The sequence below is a fragment of the Cucurbita pepo genome, chromosome 6, assembly GCF_057944985.1.
Source record: "Cucurbita pepo subsp. pepo isolate OVF chromosome 6, ASM5794498v1, whole genome shotgun sequence".
NCBI classification, from domain to species: domain Eukaryota; kingdom Viridiplantae; phylum Streptophyta; class Magnoliopsida; order Cucurbitales; family Cucurbitaceae; genus Cucurbita; species Cucurbita pepo.
Genome location: NC_141803.1, coordinates 16,993,120 through 17,013,584, shown reverse-complemented (window position 1 = coordinate 17,013,584; position 20,465 = coordinate 16,993,120). Strand labels below are relative to the sequence as shown.

At 37.0% G+C, this 20,465-nt stretch overlaps 1 protein-coding gene across 1 annotated transcript; it reads left to right on the top strand.

Moving 5' to 3' along the window:
- The first annotated feature begins 5,936 nt into the window (after nt 1-5,936).
- LOC147792529 (uncharacterized) lies at nt 5,937-7,511 on the top strand. The gene is made up of 2 exons (XM_087124496.1): nt 5,937-6,572; nt 7,317-7,511. Exons 1-2 carry the CDS (start codon nt 5,937-5,939, stop codon nt 7,509-7,511), a joined length of 831 nt encoding a protein of 276 aa, XP_086980622.1.
- Nucleotides 7,512-20,465: the final 12,954 nt, after the last annotated feature.

Genomic DNA, 20,465 nt, shown 5'->3' with positions numbered 1-20,465 from the left:
TTGTTAGAAAGGAGGATGAGCTATTGTGATCTGTGCTCCAGGGTGATTTATGACGAAATAGAGTGAACTAAAGAAAGAGTTGGGGAGTCAAAAACTCGTGTAGCTAGGAATGCAATAAACCTATAACGGGCCAAAGTGAATAAATAGGCCGAGTAGGTCTAAAGTACATTGTTTGAGAGTTCATGATCCTTATGCTCCTTGTGTTGCAACAAATGGCAATATGTATCACTTTTTAGTCTTTCTTCTCTATTAGAGCCAGGTTTCGATCCTGGGACCTGTGGGTTATGGGCCCACCACGCTTCCGCTGCCACTCTGATTTGATAGAAAGGAGGATGAGCTATTGTGATTTGTGCTCCAAGGTGATTTATGACGAAATAGAGTGAACTAAAGAAAGAGTTGAGGAGTCAAAATAGAGTAACCTGGAATCAAAAGCTCGTGTAGCTAGGAATGCAATAAACCTATAACGGGCCAAAGTGAATAAATATGCCGAGCAGGTCTAAGGTACTTGTTTGAGAGTTAATGATCCTTATGCTCCTTGTGTTGCATAACGAGTTATGGGCCCACCATGCTTCTGCTGCGCCACTCTGATTTGTTAGAAAAGAGGATGAGCTATTGTGATCTATGCTCTAGGGTGATTTATGGATACTATCTTCCAGTTGAGCTTGTTTGCTTGTATTGTGCATGATAAAGTATGTTTTAGCTCCAGGTGGTTGACAGTGTGTTCAACCTATCTAGCGTGTTTATCTACACAAAGTTGGGGATGTAAGAGTTAGGTTGGTTATACGATGACTTAGGTCAAGATGCATACACTAGACTAAGCACCTTAGGATCGTGGCGACGTTAAGAGGAAATAGACTCTATTACTCCAGGACTAAAGAAAGAGTCAAGGTGTCAAAATAGAGTAACCTGGAACCAAAAGCTTGTGTTAAGCAACCTAGCTAGCCTAGGAATCCTATAAACCTCTTCAACTCCAAGACATGACCAAGATGCATTTTAAAACCGTGAAGGTGACAACGATGCATAACGGGCCAAAGTGGATTATATATGCTAGAAGTAATTTGTATATGTTACAAATAAAAAAATAGTCAAGATTACAAAGCTAGTCTAAGTTTCCAGTTTCAGGTACTGTTCCGAAAAGGCTTGGGTTTGAATCCCATTATAGACCTGATATTTTTTATAGTGAGATTCGGCATTGAATGGGGAGGTAAAATGGTCAACGTTTTAAAATGTGAGGCTAGCATACGTAACTAGTGGTGGACAACCATTCCTTAAGCTTCGGAGTCATGGATTAAGAATCTTGTATGAATTAATTTATATTTACATGCTCTTAAAATATAAAATTTTGACAAGGAACTTGTAAAACTGTTTTGTTTATAAATTTTGAAGTCAAGGTTGATTTATGGATATTATCTTCCATTCGAGCCCGATCCAATCCAATAAACCTCTTCAACTCCTAGACATGACATGACCAAGACACATTTTAAAACTGTGACGCTGACGACGACGATGCATAACGGGCCAAAGTAGATAATATATGTTAGCATTAATTTGTATGCACTTCAATTAATTTTAAAATCTTTCTCCTCTATCAGAGCCCACCATACTTCCGCTGCGCCACTCTAATTTGTTAGAAAACAAGATTAGCTATTGTTATCTGTTCTCGAGGTTTATTTATAGATATTATCTTCATATTGAGCTTGTTTGCATGTATTGTGCATGATACAGTATGTGTTAGCTGCAGGTGTTTGACAGTGTGTTCTCCCTATCTAGCATGTTTATCTACAAAAAAAACTAGGGTATAAGAGTTATGTTGGTTATACGATGATAAAGAAAGAGTCAAGGAATCAGAAAATGTGAGGCTTGAATATGTAATGAGCAATGTAGTGGTAGGCAATCTGTAAAGTATAGGAGTCATGGGATTAAGAATTGAATCTTGTATCAACTAATTTTGTTTGTACATTTACAAGTTATTCAAATTTTAAACCTCTTCTTTTCTATTAGGGCAAAGTTTCGATCCTCAAACCTGTGAGTTATGAGTCCACCACACTTCCACTACACCACCCCTAATCTGTGAGAAAAAAGGATGACCTATTGTGATTTGTGCTCCAGATTTATTTATGGATATTATCTTCCCATTGAGCTTGTTTGCATATATTGTGCATGATACAGTATGTGTTAGCTGCAGGTGTTTGACAGAGTGTTCTCCCTATCTAGCGTGTTTATCTACACAAAGCTAGGGTATAAGAGTTAGGTTGGTTATGCGATGACTTAGGTCAAGATGCGTACACTAGACTAAGCACCTTAGGATCGTGGTGACATTAAGAGGGTCTAGACCCTATTACTCTAAGACTAAAGAAAGAGTCGCGTAGTTAGAATAGAGTAATCTGGAGCCAAAAGCTCGTGTTAAGCAACATAGTTGGTCTAGGAATCCAATAAACCTCTTCAACTCCTTGACATGACCAAGACACATTTTAAAACCATGAGGCTGACGAGGAAGCATCACGAGCCAAAGTGGACAATATATGCTAGCAGTGGTTTGTAGCTGTTACAAAAAGAATAGTCAAGATGATCGAGCTGGTCTATTTATTAGCTTACAAATTAGGTATTAAAAAGTTTTATTATGATATAAACAAATTGAATTCAAATTGTGCAGATTATACAATATTTATTGTCTATCCAGGGAACAAACACTACAAAAAACCTTGTGCTACATCAAATGAGAAGGGATCGCCAAACGAAATTGAAGAACCTTGTTATGATGGGTTATCGACATCACCACTGCCCCAAAACTTAACGAAAAGTTCGTTGAAAACGAAACTTGAATACAAAGGTGATTGGTTTCATGAAGTGCAAGGTACAATGGTGTTGGTGGCAACGATTAATACAACAGTGGCTTTTCAAGGTGCAATCAACCCTCCCGGCGGTGTTTGGCAAGAAGATATTCCTTACAACTCCAATAGCACTTTTCATAGTTCGTTTCACAGTAGCAATACTTTGAGAACTTTCATGGCAGGAACTGCAGTAATGGCCTACCCAGCTTCATACCAAGAAAACTATTACACTACTTGCTTGATTACAAATTCTGTCTCATTCTTGCATCAATATGTGTGATTATGTTCATTATAGGTCGATTGCCTTTAAAAAATAGGATTTGTGTATGGTTATTAACAGTAACCATGTGCATTGCCATTGCATCCTTATCACATAGTTATTTATTGGGAGTTTGGCTGCTAAATGCCTCATTTAGGAATTCTTATGCTTGGAGTGGTTTGTCTTTGTTGTATTGTAATTCCTTTCCTTACTTTTGTGGCGAACCTTCTCGTTTAGTCCGTAAAAAAGTCAAATCTTTGACTTTGAGAGAGATGCAATGACTTCAACCACAACTCAGATAAAGATTGAGGGTAGGGTTTAAAAAAAAGTGGCTCTTGCCCACATGTTGGTAGGGTTTAAATAAAAAAATTAAAAAAAAAAAAGAAAAGAGTACGGACCTTATAATATGTTAGAAAACTTGGAAAAAAGGTAAACCATAGAAATTACGCATGATATTAGAAGTCACGATCTGATTTTTTAGACTTCGAATAATATATCTTGACAAAAAAGACAGACCTCAAGCATTTGATATTCAAGCTAGTCTGATTTTCAACTTCAGCTTACCACATCCTTAAGGTGGCAAACACATCTGACTTGTGTTTCAGGAAATAAACTCATACCTATTCACCGAGTGTGAAACTGGTGATGGTCCCCAAATGTCTGTATAGACCATTTTCAATCATACTTTCTTTGGTTCTCTAACAGCCTTTGTGAAGCTAACTCGTTTTTGTTTGTCCATAACGAAGCTCTCATAAAGACCCATATGAACAAATTTTAGGTCTTCTAAAACTTCTTTCACAGTCAGCATCTTCATTCCTTTGACGCTCATATGTCCAAATCTATTGTGTTATAGACTTGAATTGGAAGCACTTTCAACAACGGCAGTCATGTTTATACATCCTGCAGTGGTGTATAGGGTTCCAAATTTTGTGTAACATGCTACCACCATGACACCCTTCACCTTCCATGAGTTGTTTCCAAACTTGGTTGCATAACCTGTGCTGTCCAACTGACCAATAGAGATCATATTCTTTTTGAGACCAAGAATATATCTGACATCCTTTAATGCCCACTAATTTTCTACTGGAGTTTGTATGCTTTCATCCCATTTTTCTTCAATCACCAAATTTTTGTTGTCGACAAGATACACCTTCTCAAAATTTCAAGAATTGAAATTTCGAAACAACTCTTTATTTGGAGATGAATTAAAAGATGCTCCGGAATAAAAAATTTAGGATTCAATCGGACTGTTCACGCGGAGGATTATAATATCCCCAATATCTTTTGCTGAATTTATAGAATTATTATCATTCTTGGATTTGTGATTCTGCTTCCTCTTTAGTCTTGTACAATCGGTCCGAAAGTGATCTTTTTCTCCAAAACTCCAACACATCACGTTTGGTCTGTTTCGAAAATTTTCAAGGTTCTTTGATTTTGATCAACCTTTGTTTGGGCCCTTTGATCTACTTCTTTCCCTTTGGTCAATGCTGAGTGCACTATGAGAAGAATCCTCAATTTCTTGTTTGCGAATACTTTCGTTGTGAACTACATCTCAGATTTCATCGAACTTCAGTTTCTCAGATCCTCGGGAACTGTTGGTCACGATAACAACAGTATCCCACGACTCGGGTAAAGTTGACATCAGAATCAGTGTTTCAATTTCATCCTCAATATTAATTTCCACATAACTCAATTGACTTACAATCATGTTGTACTCATTTATATGATCAGCAACATATCCACTTTCAGACATTTGTAGATTGAACAATCTCCGCATCAAATACACCATGTTCATAGCCAACGATTTTTCATACATACTTCCCATCGTCTTCAACAGATCTGACATTGTCTTCTCCTTAATGATGTTGAACGCTACGTTTCTTGATAGCGTCAACCAGATCAACCCTAGGGCCTAACGATCCTAGAGCTTCCATTGCTCCGTGGTCATGGTATCTGGCTTCACCTCCAACAAGGGTTCGTTAAAATCTTTTTGGTACTGATAATCTTCAATTTGCATCTTCCGGAAACCGAAATTGGATCCATCAAACTTCTCAATTGCAATCTTTGAACTTTCCATCTCTCAAATCGTGGTGAATCTCACCTAGCTCTGATACCAATTGTTAGGATTGCACAACAACGAACACACTCGATCAAGATGAACCTAAAAAAAAAATAGGAGAGAGAAAATGCATGGAGGAATATTGGCTAAAGAATTTGTATTGATGACATTAGATATGCACTCCCCAAGAGTTATAATATGGTTTTAGTTTACTATATAACATTAACTCATATAACACCTATTAGATATAAATATTTACTATATAACATCACTTTCCTTTTTAATTACAAAGAAAAGGTTGACTGAAAACTATTTTGAAATAAATATAAGGGTAAAAATGAGACAGTTCTATCTCTAAATCTAACAAGTGTGTGGTATAATTTAACTTAATCAAACCACGAGAGTTATTATCCTTATCGATGAGAAACGATAACATCCCAATAAAATTATGTGAAATAATTAATGATATATACTTCTATCCATGATTCAACAAATAAGCTTCCTTCCGTTTGCTTCACATCCACTTAAACTAGGATGGTGACACTTTGGTGTCACTCTCGAGTGAAAGTATAAATAATGATTTTTTTCTTCTTGGAATTGAGGGCAATAATTAGACTATTTTTTAAATTCAAAAGGTCAACTTATTTATAGTTGAGAGCCTCAACATCTATTAAAAATAAATAAATAAATAATCAACAAAATCATATAAATAAAATATAGTATTTTTAATGTTGGCTTATAAATTCTATGTGAAAACCCCAATTGGAAGTAAGTTAGAGAAACAATAATGGAGGCAAATGGAGAAAAGAACGAACTTAGATTAGCCATTTCCTCTTTTGAAGAAAGTAAAAGAAAGCTCTATGAAGCTTCAAAGATTGGGTCCATTCAAAGCTTGAAGACACTAATTCGAGGTGACCCAAATATCATACAAAGAGTTCTAATCTCCTCTTCCAACGCTGAGAGTCCATTGCATGTCTCAGTTTTGCATCACCACCTTGAATTCACTCGATTTCTTTTGAATCTCGTGCCTGAACTTGCGGGAGAAGTTGATGACCTGCAAAGGACACCTCTACACTTGGCTTCAGAAAATGGAACGGTTGAGATTGTTCAAGCTTTGCTGGAGAAGAACACAAGCACTTGCATGGTACGTGATTTGAATGGGTTGATTCCTCTCCACCATGCAGTGATCAATGGAAGAATTGATATCATGCAACGGTTGATCATTGCGAGGTCAACATCTCCTTGGATTAAGCTTCACAATGGTCAAACGGTTCTTCATTTATGCCTAAAACACAACCACTTGGAAGCTCTTAAGTTTTTTATCACAATGATTAAAGATCCGCAAGACTATGGATTCCTCAACGAAGGCGATGAGAATGAAAATACCATTTTGGATTTTTCTATGATGTTAAGACGAATTGAGGTATGTTCTTATAATTGAATTGGTTGGTTGAAGAAAAACTAAGTTCTTATTTGATTATTTTATGAAACTGAAAATTATTATCCAGAGTTTACAAAGGTATCAAATAGGTCTCTCTCATAACAATTCTCATCTCGAACCAAGTACAGTATAGAGCCTCCCTTAAGGCCTATAGAGCCCTCAAACTACCTCCCGTTAATCGAGACTCGACTCCTTCTCTAGAGTCCTCGAACAAACTACACCATTTGTTCTCAACACTTGCGTTACTTTTGACTACACCTTCGAGGGTAACTTCTTTGTTCGACATTTGAGGATTCTATTGACATGGCTAGGTTAAGGGCATGACTCTGATACCATGTTAGGAATCAAGGATCTCCACAATTGTATGATATTGTCCACTTTGAGCATAGGCTCTCGTGGCTTTCCTTTGGGCTTCCCCAAAAGGCCTCATACCAACAGAGATGTATTCCTTAATCATAAACCCACGATTCTTCCCTAAATTAGCCCATGTGGGACTCCCTCCCAACAATCCTCAACACTATCATGATATAAACAAATTGAATTTAAATTGTGCAGATAGTACAATATTTATTGTCTATTCCGGGAATAAAAACCTGAACAAACACTCCAAACAACTGTGCTACCTCAAATGAGAAGGGATCACCAAGCAGAACTCAAGAACAATGCGATAAAAAGCTATCGATAACACTTACATTCAGAAAGTTTATAAGAAGTTTATGGATGAAGAACCTTGAATACAAAGGTGATTGGTTTCAAGATGTGCAAGGCACAATGATGCTGGTTGCAACGGGGATTGCAACAGTGGCTTTTCAAGGTGCAATCAACCCTCCCGGCGGTGTTTGGCAAGAAGACATTCCTTTCAACTCCAATAGCACTATTCATCATTTGTTTCATAGTAGCAATACTTTGAAACTTTTATAGCATGAACTACCGTAATGGCCTACCCAACTTCAGACCAAGGAAATTCTTACACTGGTTACTTGGTTACAAATTTTATCTCATTCTTTGCATCAATATGTGTGATTATGTTCATCATAGGTCGATTGCCTTTGAAAAATAGGATTTGTACATGGATGTTAACGGTAACCATGTGCATTGCCATTGCCTCCTTATCACAAAGCTACTTGCTGGGAGTTTGGATGGTAAATGTCTCATATAGAAAATCTGATGCTTTGAAAATTGCATGGTACATTTCGCTTGCAACGGTGGGAGCGATTTTTCTTTGTTGTATTATAATTCCCTTCCTTCTTTTGGTGGTGAAGCTTCTCGTTTGAGCAGTAAAAAGGTCAAAACTTTGACTTTGAGAGGGTTAAAAGGTTAAATATTTTGGATATGGATTATTTAGGGTGGTTTGTGTATTCACAATTGGGAAAATACATTGTGTATGTTATCTTATTCAAATGTTTGTGTTGTAAAAAATAGCCGGAAGTGTTGAGAGCAAGAAAATACACTGAAGTGAATGAAATATCCAACCGTTTTGTGTTTCCTTAGTTGTACATTGTGTCACACTCTATCTCGGGCAATAATTAACTCTCTCCCCTTTTCTTTTAAAATTTTAAATTGTGGAATTTTATTGAGAGCTATAGGGACGAAGTTTAAGATGAGGTCAAGGAACAAAATGTTTAGAAAAATCAAAAGAACTCAAGATAAATATGAAAGGACCCTAGATTTCAGCTACCTAAAGTTGCTACAATCATATTAATCTAAGTTCATAGGCAGAATAAAACTTTTAAAACATCATCATTTAAACCATAAACTGTCACCATAAACATACTTTATCGTTGAAACATCGCTATGGTTTTACATGTTCAAAAAGTAATTCAAAAGTAAAATTCATAACAAAGGATTACAGTATCCCTAATATCTTCGACTAAATTCTCAAAATTATTATCATCTTCAGATTTGTCGCTATGTTTCTTTGATTTTTCATTGTATACTAGTTGTTAGAATCAACAACTTGCACACTGGATCTAGATGAATAACACGAAAAACAAGAGAGAAAATGAAAAGAGAAGTATATGTGGCAAAGTTGAGATGGTAACTCCACGACCCCTAGAAATTTATATTGATGACTTCTAATAAGATCTATTACAGAGAGTACAAAAAATTCAATAATTAAAATTTTAGCAGAATACTAAAAAAGAATATATGGTTTAGTTTACTATATGCGAAGTTATTTACTCTGCATAGTTATTTAGTATTTACCGTAAAGATCACAAAAAAAAAAAAAAAAATACTCGGTTGCCAGAAAAGGCAGGAGAATTCTAGCGAGGCGCCGGAATTCTCACACCCTCCTTGTACACGCTTTCCCCTGATGCCCACGATACGTCAAAACCTTCACACGCTCCTCACATATCAACCTGCAAGAGAGAAAAGAGTGAAAATAGAGAGGAAGGAAAGAATGGCTACCTGCACATGTGTCACCTCCCACTAGCGAAACATGTTGCTTCTACAATCAATGGCTCCTTCGACTTATGCAACTAAGTTGATTCGGCTCGGCTTTGGCGGTTCTGACTGCTCAGAATGTGGGTTTTTGGCTCGATATAGAGGTTTTCATCAAATTCCACTATCTCGAACCATCCCAAAGCTAAAATTTATATTGTTTAAGGCAATAAGAAATTTGAGTTATTAACGAAACGAGATGAACTTTCTAATAGGAAACAACTAGCGGCGATACTTGGAGCAAATTCGAAGGACGGAATTCAAATGTACTCATGTTTATACAATATTTGTTAGCTCCAGGTATTGTGGATGATATAGTATTTGTTAGCTCCAAGTATTTGACTATGTGTTCTCCCTGTGGAGTATGTTTAGCTACACCGAGCTAGGGTGTTAGAGTTAGGTTGGCTAGACCATGACCAAGATCAGGATGCCTCTAGTAGCCTGAGCACGTTAGAATCGTGAGCAACGGTTAGAGGGTTTAGACCCTAGTGCTCCCAGACTAAAGATCTTCGTGGAGTCAGAATAGAGTAACCTGGAGCTAGAAGACGAAATTAAGCCACCTAACTGGCCTAGAAATCCAATAGACCTCCTCATCTCCTAGATGTGACCAAGATGTTTCTTTTAAAGTCATGAAGTTGACAGCAATACGTAACAGGCCCAAACGAACAATATTGTCTAGCGGCGAGCTTGAGTTGTTACAAAATAAAATAGAAACAGATAGTCAAGTTTGTTAGGTTATGGAGTCTGCTCTCTTATTTATAGCTTGGTCAACGGCTATATCCGGTAAAGCTATATTTGGTAAAGTTGTATCCGGTATAGCTATATATAGTAGATGGTTAAATCTGGTAAAGCTATATATAGTAAACTGAACTATATATATATCCGGTCCAGTAGAGCTTTGAAAATGGAACTTTCTATTCTTTGTATTCTCTCTTGTTGTACATACTTGAAGTCATCAATACAAATCCCTTTAGCTAGAGTTCTCCTTGCATTTTCTCTCTCCTGTTCTTTGCGTTCATCTAGATCGAGTGTGTGTGTTGTAAGTGCGATCCTAACAACTGGTATCAGAGCTAGGCAGAAGTCACCACGATCTGTGAAGATGGAAAGTTCAAAGATTGGAATTGAGAAGTTCAATGGATCCGATTTCGGTTTCTCGAAAATGCAAATTGAAAATTATCTGTATCAGAAAGGTCTTCACGAACCCTTGTTGGGGGTGATGTCGGATACCATGACCACGGAGCAGTGGAAGCTCAAGGATCAACAAGCCTTAGGGCTGATCCGGTTGACGCTATCCAGAAACGTGACGTTCAATATCATCAAGGAGAAGACAACGTCAGATCTGTTGAAGGCGCTGTCGAATATGTACGAAAAATCGTCGGCTATGAACAAGGTGTATTTGATGTGGAGATTGTTCAATCTACTGATGTCTGAAGGTGGATCTGTTGTTGATCATATAAATGAATTCAATATGATCGTAAGTCAACTGAGTTCGGTGGAAATTAATTTCGAGGATGAAATTAAAGCATTGATTTTGATGTCATCTTTACTCGAGTCGTGGGATACTGTTGTTGCCGCAATCAGCAGTTCGCGAGGATCTGATAAACTGAAGTTTGATGAAATTCGAGATGTAGTTCTCAGCGAAAGTATTCGCAGACGAAAAATTGGAAATGCATCTGGTAGTGCTCTAAGTGTTGACCAACGGGGAAGAAGTAAACTTTAGGGCCCAAACAAAGGGCGATCAAAATTAAAGAACCGAGAAGAATCTCCAAATAGACCAAACGTAACGTGTTGGAATTGTGGAGAAAAAGGTCATTTTCGGACAGATTGTACAAGACCAAAGAGGAAGCAGAATCATAAATCTGGAGATGATGATGATTTTATAAATTCAGCAGACGACATTGGGGATGCTCTAATCCTCAGTGTGGACAGTTCGATTGAATCCTTGATTTTGGATTCAGGTGCATCTTTTCATTCGTCTCCAAATAAAGAGTTGTTCCGGAATATCATGTTTGGAAATTACGAGAAGGTGTATCTTGTCGACAACAAAGATTTGGAGATTAAAGGAAAATGAGATGTCTGCATAAAAACTCCGGCAGGAAATCAGTGGACATTACAAGATGTCAGATACATTCCTGGCCTCAAGAAGAACCTGATCTCTATTGGTCAGTTGGATAGCACATGCTATGTAGGAGAGTTTGGAAAGAGTTCGTGGAAGATTGTGAAGGGTGCCATGGTTGTTGCACGTGACACAAAATCTAGAACCCTATACACTACTTCAGAGTGTATAAACATGACTGCTGCTGCGTAGAGTTCTTCCAATTCAAGTCTATGGCACAATAGACTTGGACATATGAGCGTCAAAGGAATGAACATGCTGACTGTGAAAGGAGCTTTGGAAGGCTTAAAATCTGTTGATATGGGTCTTTGTGAGAGTTGTGTTATGGTGCAGTGCAAGAAGATCCTTTATATAGATAGTCAGAGTGTCATACAGTTGGTGAAAAACCCAGTCTATCACTCAAGGACAAAACACGCGATATCATTTCACTCGCAGGTTAGTGGAAGAAGGCGATATGTGTTTGGAGAAGATAGAGGGTGCAAAGAATCCAGCAGACATGTTGACAAAATGTGTTGATGTTGGAAAATTAAGGTTATGCAAAGCCTTAATTGGTATGGTGTAGTGATCGTTTGAGAATGAAATTCTTGGTTGACTGGATCAGTCTCCAAGTGGGAGAATTGTTAGGTCATGGAGCTCTCTTATTTATAGCTTGGTCAACGGCTATATCCGGTAAAGCTATATTTGGTAAAGCTATATCTGGTATAGCTATATATAGTAGATGGTTAAATCTGGTAAAACTATATATAGTAAACTGAACAATATATATATCCCGTAGCTTTGAAAATGGAACTTTCTATTTTCTGTATTCTCTCTTGATGTACATGCTTGAAGTCATCAATACAAATCCCTTTAGCCAGAGTTCTCCTTGCATTTTCTCTCTCCTATTCTTTGTGTTTATCTAGATCGAGTGTGTTCGTTGTAAGTGTGATCTTAATAAGGATGGCCGAGTTGGTCTAAGGCGCTAGTTTTATGTACTAGTCCGAGAGGTATACAGTTCATACGGATTAGTTGCCGACGAAGTGTCCTTAGATAAATTTCAAACTAGAACTAGTTAAAGGAAGCCTATAATGTGAATATGTTTTTGACCAGATCATGTATGCATGATTTATAAACATGTTCAAAGTAAGCTACGGGCGAGGAAAAGGGAGGTTTGACTTGTATATATGACATTTATACTCGCCATGATGTTAATCAGGCCCTTTCGTTCTAAGAATAGGTTCTAGAAAACTTGACATGATTTCGTTGGATACTACAAACAAAAAAAATACAAGAGCAAAGCAATACGACATAAAAGAAGATAAAGGGCTTGACATGTCATGGCCATGCGGTATGGACAACATGTTCTAGACAAGCATGACAATGACACCTCCCCCACTTAAATGGTTGACGTCCTTGTCAACCGTCTATGTTTGAAATCTTCAATGTGGATCGCGGCAGAGTTCAGATCTTTGGTGCGTTCCCAACTAATTTCATCTATAGGAAGATTTTTCCATTGGACTTGGAATTCTCAAATGCTCCGTACAAGTCTTCTGACTTTTCTAACCCTGTTGGCTAGGATCAACAATAGCTTTGATATAGGTGTTCCCTTATGATGTTGCGCATCAACCCACTAATCTTACTTGACTGAATGTGGGTTAGCATTCTCTGGGCTACATGTTCGCCCTTTCGACTCAATGCATCGGCCACTTAGTTACTCTTTCCTATTTTATGTTCGAACTTGAACTCGAACTCATTTAATAATTCTTGCTATGACATCAACTTTGATTGATCGAAGAAGTGGCAAATGACACTGTTGTTTGTCCTCACTACGAAGTTGGATCCCAAGATATATTGCCTACAAACATTTCTTTTCTGGAGAAAGTGTATTTCCTTTCCGCATTATTGAGCTTCTTGCTTTCATAGGCGATACAATGGCGTTCCTCAAAAAGGACACCCCCAAGGACAAAGTCAGATGAATCGATCAATACTTCAAAAGGCTTAGAGACGTCTGCCAAACCAAGGACAAGATCCCTCGTCATGGTTGTCTTTAGATCTTTGAAGTTCTTTTGACACTCTTTTGACCACAACCAAGATTGGTTTTTGTTCAAAAGTTCTGTTAATGGGGCGGATTATTGTGAAAACCCTTCAACGAACTACCTATATTAGTTTGCTAATCCCAAAAAGGATCGTTCGGTCACTAAAGTGGGGACTCTCTAATCCTGGATAGCATTAATCTTATCGCTATCCATTTTGATGTCTCAACACTTGATGACGCGCCCAAGGAAAGTGATGCATGTTCGAAGAAGTGATGCATGTTCGTGCCAATTAATTAACTAACTAATTACAACTCTAGTTTAATATTTATTTTTAATTCTAAATTTCAACCATGGTTTAATTCTAAACGTTTCCTCTCCCACGTAAACAATACATATAAGAGACTTTGAAAAGATCATGAAAATGAAAAACCAACCAGAAATCATTTTTCTGTACATTATTCTATCCATTTTGAGTATTATATGGGTTATGTATAATTAATATTAAATATCATATTATAAATTAATCTTCCAAATCACGTTTTGCATGCAAGTATATTTTTATAATTATGTTCATATTCGTTGCATAATCAATTGAATTGTAATTAATATGTTCTACTTTGGAATATTTAAAATCTAGACTAGACTTTGAAAAGGTCTAAGAAAATAAGAAATTCAACAAAAGAATCTTTCGTAGCATTATTTTATCCATTTTGTGTAGAACATTGATTATGTATTATTAATATTAAAGGTTATGTTATAAATTAGACTTTCAATCTACGCGTTGTGTCACGGTCTTGCTTGTCTAAGACATGTTGCCTATGACCGCATGCCCGTTACACACCGAAACCCTTGCCTTGTACTAGTTTACCGCTATCTTTTACTGCTTTCATGTTGTATTATTTCCTTCTTGTTTCTTTAAGAGTAGACGTTTTGGCGAAATCATCGCTACTCGTGGTAAACATGAAATGCCTCAAAATGTACTATAGGGGAATATGTCTAGTTGTAAAATTCTGCATATCTGAAAAGTTATATACGGGTTAAACGGTTGTTGTTGTCTTTTTGCTTACATGCTATATAATACTACTTTCAATCTCTCTCATTCTTGCTTTCAAAACTCTTTTTTCAAAACCTCTCTCCCCTGTTTTCTAAAATTTTATTTTTAAATCAGGACCCGAGGCTTGAATATACGTTGCCCAACTGTAGGCAACATGATCCGAAGTTGGCTTGATTCACTCAGTGTTGAGAGTGAGTGCCGCACAATCGCCAAATGTGCTGCCAAGAAAAGGCAATTGTGATAAGTTGAGTGCAAGTGGCTTTTTTAGATTTATGTTCTTTTTATTAGTTAAATCCTTTATAAGTGTAAAAACATTTAATTTAAACTTCTTAATAACTAAAATGAACATCATTTAACTAAAAAAGAAAAAAAAAAACTTACATATTTGAACAATTGTGAGGGTGAAGATCATATAATCTAACTCTGTAGATTGTATTAATGTCTAATAAATAGTATTTTTATGTGAGATCTCATGTCGGTTGAATAGGGGAATGAAACATTTTTTACAAGGTGGAAACCTCTTCCTTGCAGACACATTTTAAAACCACGAGACTAACGGGTATACGTAATGTGCCAAAGCAGACTATATCTGATGGCAGTGGGTTTGAGCTACTATAAATGGTATCAGAGCCAGACACTCGACGGTTTGCCAACGGACAATATCGGCTGCCAGTCATACTATTTTTTAAGAGTTTGAGGAGGCCCTAGACTAATCACATGCAAAAACAAAAGGAAAAAAAAAAAAATTGTTCAATTAGGCGAGAGGAGGCTGACTTGATTAGAGTCCTTCACAATAAACTCAAAGTAGGCTAGGGGTGCTAGATTTGTTCGATTTCGCCACCAACCTAGAAAGAACAAATATGAGTTGTATGAGTTTTTAGGTCTAAATTCTTCTCAAAATTCGTGTGCATATTAAGGAAATTGCCTCTGTAATTTTAGTATGTCATCTTGAAGTAATTTCGCACACTTATTGCGAAGGAATTTGAAGTCCAATCACGTTGGAAGTAGGAGTTTTGGGATGCCTCCAAGAACGGTAAGAAAGTTGATTTTAGGCAACTTTGATCTTGAATAACTTTGCGTATATTTGATTAAAAATTTCAAGAAAAATATCTTCATGTAATGGAATATAACTCTAGAACTTCGGGAAGAAATCAAATATTGATAGATTGTTTAGGAAAAGATATAAAAATTTAAAAAGTTAAAAAACTCATCAGAACCTTGAAATCGTGATTGTGCAAGCGAAACAAGGTAGGACGTGTGTCGCTCAATACTTGGAGAGTCCCGGCTGACACACAAGTCGACACGTGGTACATTGCGGGTGGAGCAATGATGCTGGACGAAGAGGTGATGCGTAGCAAGCCAACTTGTACTGCATACTTGACTCGCTTGATCGACCCATGTGTCAACAGAGGAAAAACCAAGGAAAATTCATTTGCCGCAGGATTCAATCGCTCACTGTCTGATTCGAGCCTACCAATCAGCCGCTTACACGTGGCGTCCTTGAGGCACATCTTCTCAGCCCCTGCAGGCATGTGACACCCGGGCGTGAGGCGCGTGAGTTGCTTGTGCAATGTCTTTTTTTATTTGTTCAACCTCTGTTCGATTGATTTTTGTCCAAACTTTTATACTAATCCTAATTAAATTGTAGCCAAGTAATACAGGTAGGAATCATTAGGACTAGACCTTCTAGCATGCAGCTTATCTTAACTTAGGTGGTTAGAATATGCATCTTTAGAATTTAAATGAGCAAAATCTGAATAGGTGTGCATGTTTGTGAAGAAAAATTACATAAATGCCCTTTATGAGAATGCATGTCTATTAAATGCTTTCTGGTGCACCAGAATGAAGGACCAAAAATTTTGGGATCTGTGCTCCACGTGTTAGAGCATGTTTGAGCTATAGGATTAAATTGTATGCTAGATTCAGGTAAATGTATGTATGAATTACCTATGCTTACTTGATCGATAGGATTATCCCCTTAGTAAACGACATGGACGTTTAGATCATGATTTCTATGCACTAGGTGATCAATAGAGCAGTAGAACCTAGGTGCATGAATCAGAGTCAGGAGAGCAGTAGAACAAGAGTGGTTATGCAACATCTTAGGTTAATACATTTTCAGTACATTGACCACTGTAGGATCGTGAGTGGCAATTAGAGACCTAGGTGTACCTCAAGATTTGGCTTAGCCACGAGATGCTACCTTCGAGCGACTTGAAAATGTTTGTTGTGACCTAATCCACCTAGACGTCCTAGGACCTAATATATCCATTGGGCACCAAGGTGAACTAGGAGAACACATAAGACTGATAGTAACGCGAACGAAACTATTTGGAGAGTCACTATATGTAGAATATAACATGCCCTAATAACCTGAAGACGCACTATTAGTTGTAGAGCATAATCGGCCTTGATAGGGGACGAGGTACTACGAGAGTAGATGATATAAGGAGCTACCACTGTATGTATGATTACCCACCTGAGAGAGGACAAGGGACTACATAAGTGGGTGACTTTATGAATTGCTATTGTATGTACGATAACCTACCTAGAGAGGGACGAGGGACTATATAAGTAGATAACATGAGAAATCACTATCGAGTGTATGGAAACCTAGCTTGAGAGTGGATGAGGGACTACATAGGTAGTTGATTGAGGATATATTATTGTATGTAGAACAACCTGCCTGAGAGTAGATGAGATACTACATAGTAGTATATTATGGAGCTACTATTCTGTGTGGAGGAAACTTACTCTAAGAGGAGACAAGGGACTAAACAAATAGATTAGCTCATGGTAGACGCCATTGTGGTGTGATGTAACATTCAGGGAATACCTGAACTAGTGGCAAACTTCTTAGAACCCTACGACAAGCCCGTGGATACATATTAGGTTAAGGATCCGATGAGAGCTTACAGGTAGACTGCTTACTAAGTGTTTTATACTCACCCATTTTCTCCTTTCTTTTTTAGGTACCAATCAAGGTGGAGAGGTGCTAGAGAGTTGCACTATCATAGAGGGGTGTCGACCCGGGGCGTCAATATTATTTTGTATTTCTTTTGGGTTGTTGTTTGTATTGGTTTTCTTGCGCCCATTCTCCATTTGTAATAACTAGAACAATATCTAATGTTTCATATTAAATCGCGCACAATTTTACAGTTAATTGTTTGTTTTATTTTATTCATTTTCATTTTCTTCTTTTCATCGCTATCTGATTACTCGAAGCCTCAAAAATTGGGTCGTGCTCGCCTCAAAGATCCAAATAAAATTCTTACTTATCGCAAACCCCATTCGAGTTATTTTACACCACATACATTTAAATAAGATAACATACATAAAATACGTTTTCCTCATAGTGAATAAACACACCACGACAAATAATCCATGTCCAAAATGTAAGATAAAACAAACAACTTAACCTAATTTTTGTATAGCCATCGATCTTTATTTAAGTTGTGGTTGAAGTGATCGGATCTCTCTAAATGCCACAAAGCCAAAGATACAACCTTTTTACTGCCCACACGAGAAGCTTCACCACCAAAAGAAGGAAATGAATAACAATACAACGAAGAGAAACCACTCCCACCTTTGCTAACAAAATGTACCATGCTATTGTAAACGTTAATTCTAAAGCATACGAATTCCTAAATGAGGCATTTACGAGCCAAACTCCGAGTATGTAACTATGTGATAAGGAGGCAATAGCAACACACATGGTTACTGTTAATAACCACGAACAAATCCTATTTTTTCAAAGGCAATCGACCTATAATAAACATAATCACACATACCGATGCAAAGAATGAGATAGAATTTGTAACCAAATAAGCGGTGTAATAATTTCCTTGGCATGAAGTTGGGTAGGCCATTACTGCAATGCCCGCTATGAATGTTTTCAAAGTATTGCTACTATGAAAAGAATGATGAATAGTGATATTCGAGTTGAAAGGAATGTCTTGTTGTCAAACACCGCTAGGAGGGTTGATTGCACCTTGAAAAACCACGGTTGTGATCACAGTTGCTACCAACATCATTGTACCTTGCACTTCTTGAAGCTAATCACCTTTGTATTCAAGGTTCTTCCTCCACAAACTTCTTATGTCATTCCATTGTTCTTCATTATTCATAGTATTTTTTTTCCGGTTTTTATTCCCGGGATAGACAACAAATATCTTACTATCTGCACGAATAAGATTTTTTTCTTTTAGAAAAATAAAAAATCATTAAAAATTATGAGAAAAAAAATTAATTTTTTAAAAACACATTAAATTTTATGCTTTTTTTCTTTTTTTTTTTTTCTTATGTTATTTACTTGTTTATATATATTCAAAATTCAACCAAAAGATTTAAATAAAAACTAATGAAAGTAGTTTTAATTTTTTTCATTTTTTTTTAAAGTTTGGCTCAAAATTAGAAATATGAAAATGAATGCAAAAAAAAAAAAAAAAAGTTAAAAAAAAAAAATATATATTAATAGAAAGTTAATAACAAAATTATATATAAATTTTTATGATAACATACCCTCAATATCTCTTAACATCATAGAAAAATAAAAAATGGTATTTTCATTCACATCGCGTTCGATCAGAAACCCATAATTACGTGGATCTTCAATCATTATGATCAACAACTTAAGAGCGTCCAAGCGGTTGTGTTTTACGCATAAATGAAGAATAGTTTAACCATTGTGAAGCTTCATCCAAAAAGATTGTGGGCTCGCATTGATCAATAGTGGCATGATATCAATTCTTCTATTAATCAATGCATGGTGGAGAGGAATCAATCCATTCAAATCACAAACCATGCAAGTGCTTGTGTTCTTCTCCAGCAAAGGTTGAACAATCTCGATCGTTCCATTTTTAGAAGCTAAGTGGAGAGGTTTCCTTTGCAGGGCATCAACTTCTCCAGCAAGTTCAGGCATGAGATTTAAAAGAAATCGAGTGAGTTCAAAGTGGCGATGCAAAACCGAGACGTGCAATGGAGTCTCAATGTTGTAAGAGCAGATTAGAACTCTTTGAATGATATTTGGGTCGCTTTGAATTAGTGTCTTTAAGCTTTGAATGGACTCGATCTATGATGCTTCATAGAGCAATCGTTTGCTTTCTTTGATAGAGGACATGGCTAATCCAAGTTCGTTGCTTTCTCCGTTTGCAATATTGGAAGATTGTGCGAGTTGTTGATGAGTTGCCTCCATTATTGAATATCTATCTTACTTTGAGATGGATTATTTACACTTATGATTCGAAAGTGAAAACAAAATATCACCATCCTAGTTAAGGTGGATGACAAGTAATGATGTCTATTTTAGCGTCAGTGAAGCATTTCAATTTAGACTAGAAATAGGGGAAGGGGTGGGGAACATTTTTATTCCGTTAGATAAAAGGGGTTGGGAACGCCGCCCTATCTAATATAATATATATTTTCAGATAGATGTCTTTTGAAAAAGATAGTAGTCAAATTTTGTCTATCAATTTTGAAGTGTCAAATTTTGTCTATCAATTTTGAAGTCTTTCTTCGGTATTAGAGCCAGGTTTCAATCTAGGGACATGTGGGTTATAAGCCCACCACGCTTCCGCTGCGACACTCTAATTTGTTAGAAAGGAGGATGAGCTATTGCGATCTGTGCTCCAGGGTGATTTAAGGATGTTATCTTGCCGTTGAGCTTGTTTGCTTGTATTGTGCATGATACAGTATGTGTTAGCTCCTGGTGTTTGACAGTGTGTTCTCCCTATCTAGCTTGTTTATTTGCACAGAGCTAGGGTGTAAGAGTTAGGTTGGTTATACGATGACTTAGGTCAAGATGCGTACACTAGACTAAACACCTTAGGATCGTGGCGACATTAAGAGGGTCTAGACCCTATGAGTCCAAAACTAAAGAAAGAGACGAAGAGTCAGAATAGAGTGACCTGGAGCCAAAATCTTGTGTGAAGCAACCTAGCTGGCCTAGGAATCCAATAAACCTCTTCAACTCCTAGACATGATCAAGTTGCATTTAAAACCGTGAGACTGACGACGATGCATCAGTACCTAAAACTGTTTTATCTATCAATATTAATGTCTTGTCTTCTGCATTAGAGCTAGGTTAGAGTAACCTGGAATCAAAAGCTCGTGTAGCTATGAATGCAATAAACCCATAACGGGCCAAAGCGAATAAATAGGCCAAGCAAGTCTAAAGGACTTGTTTGAGAGTTAATGATCCTTGTTTTGCAAGGACTGTCAATATGTATCATTTTTTAGTCTTTCTTCTC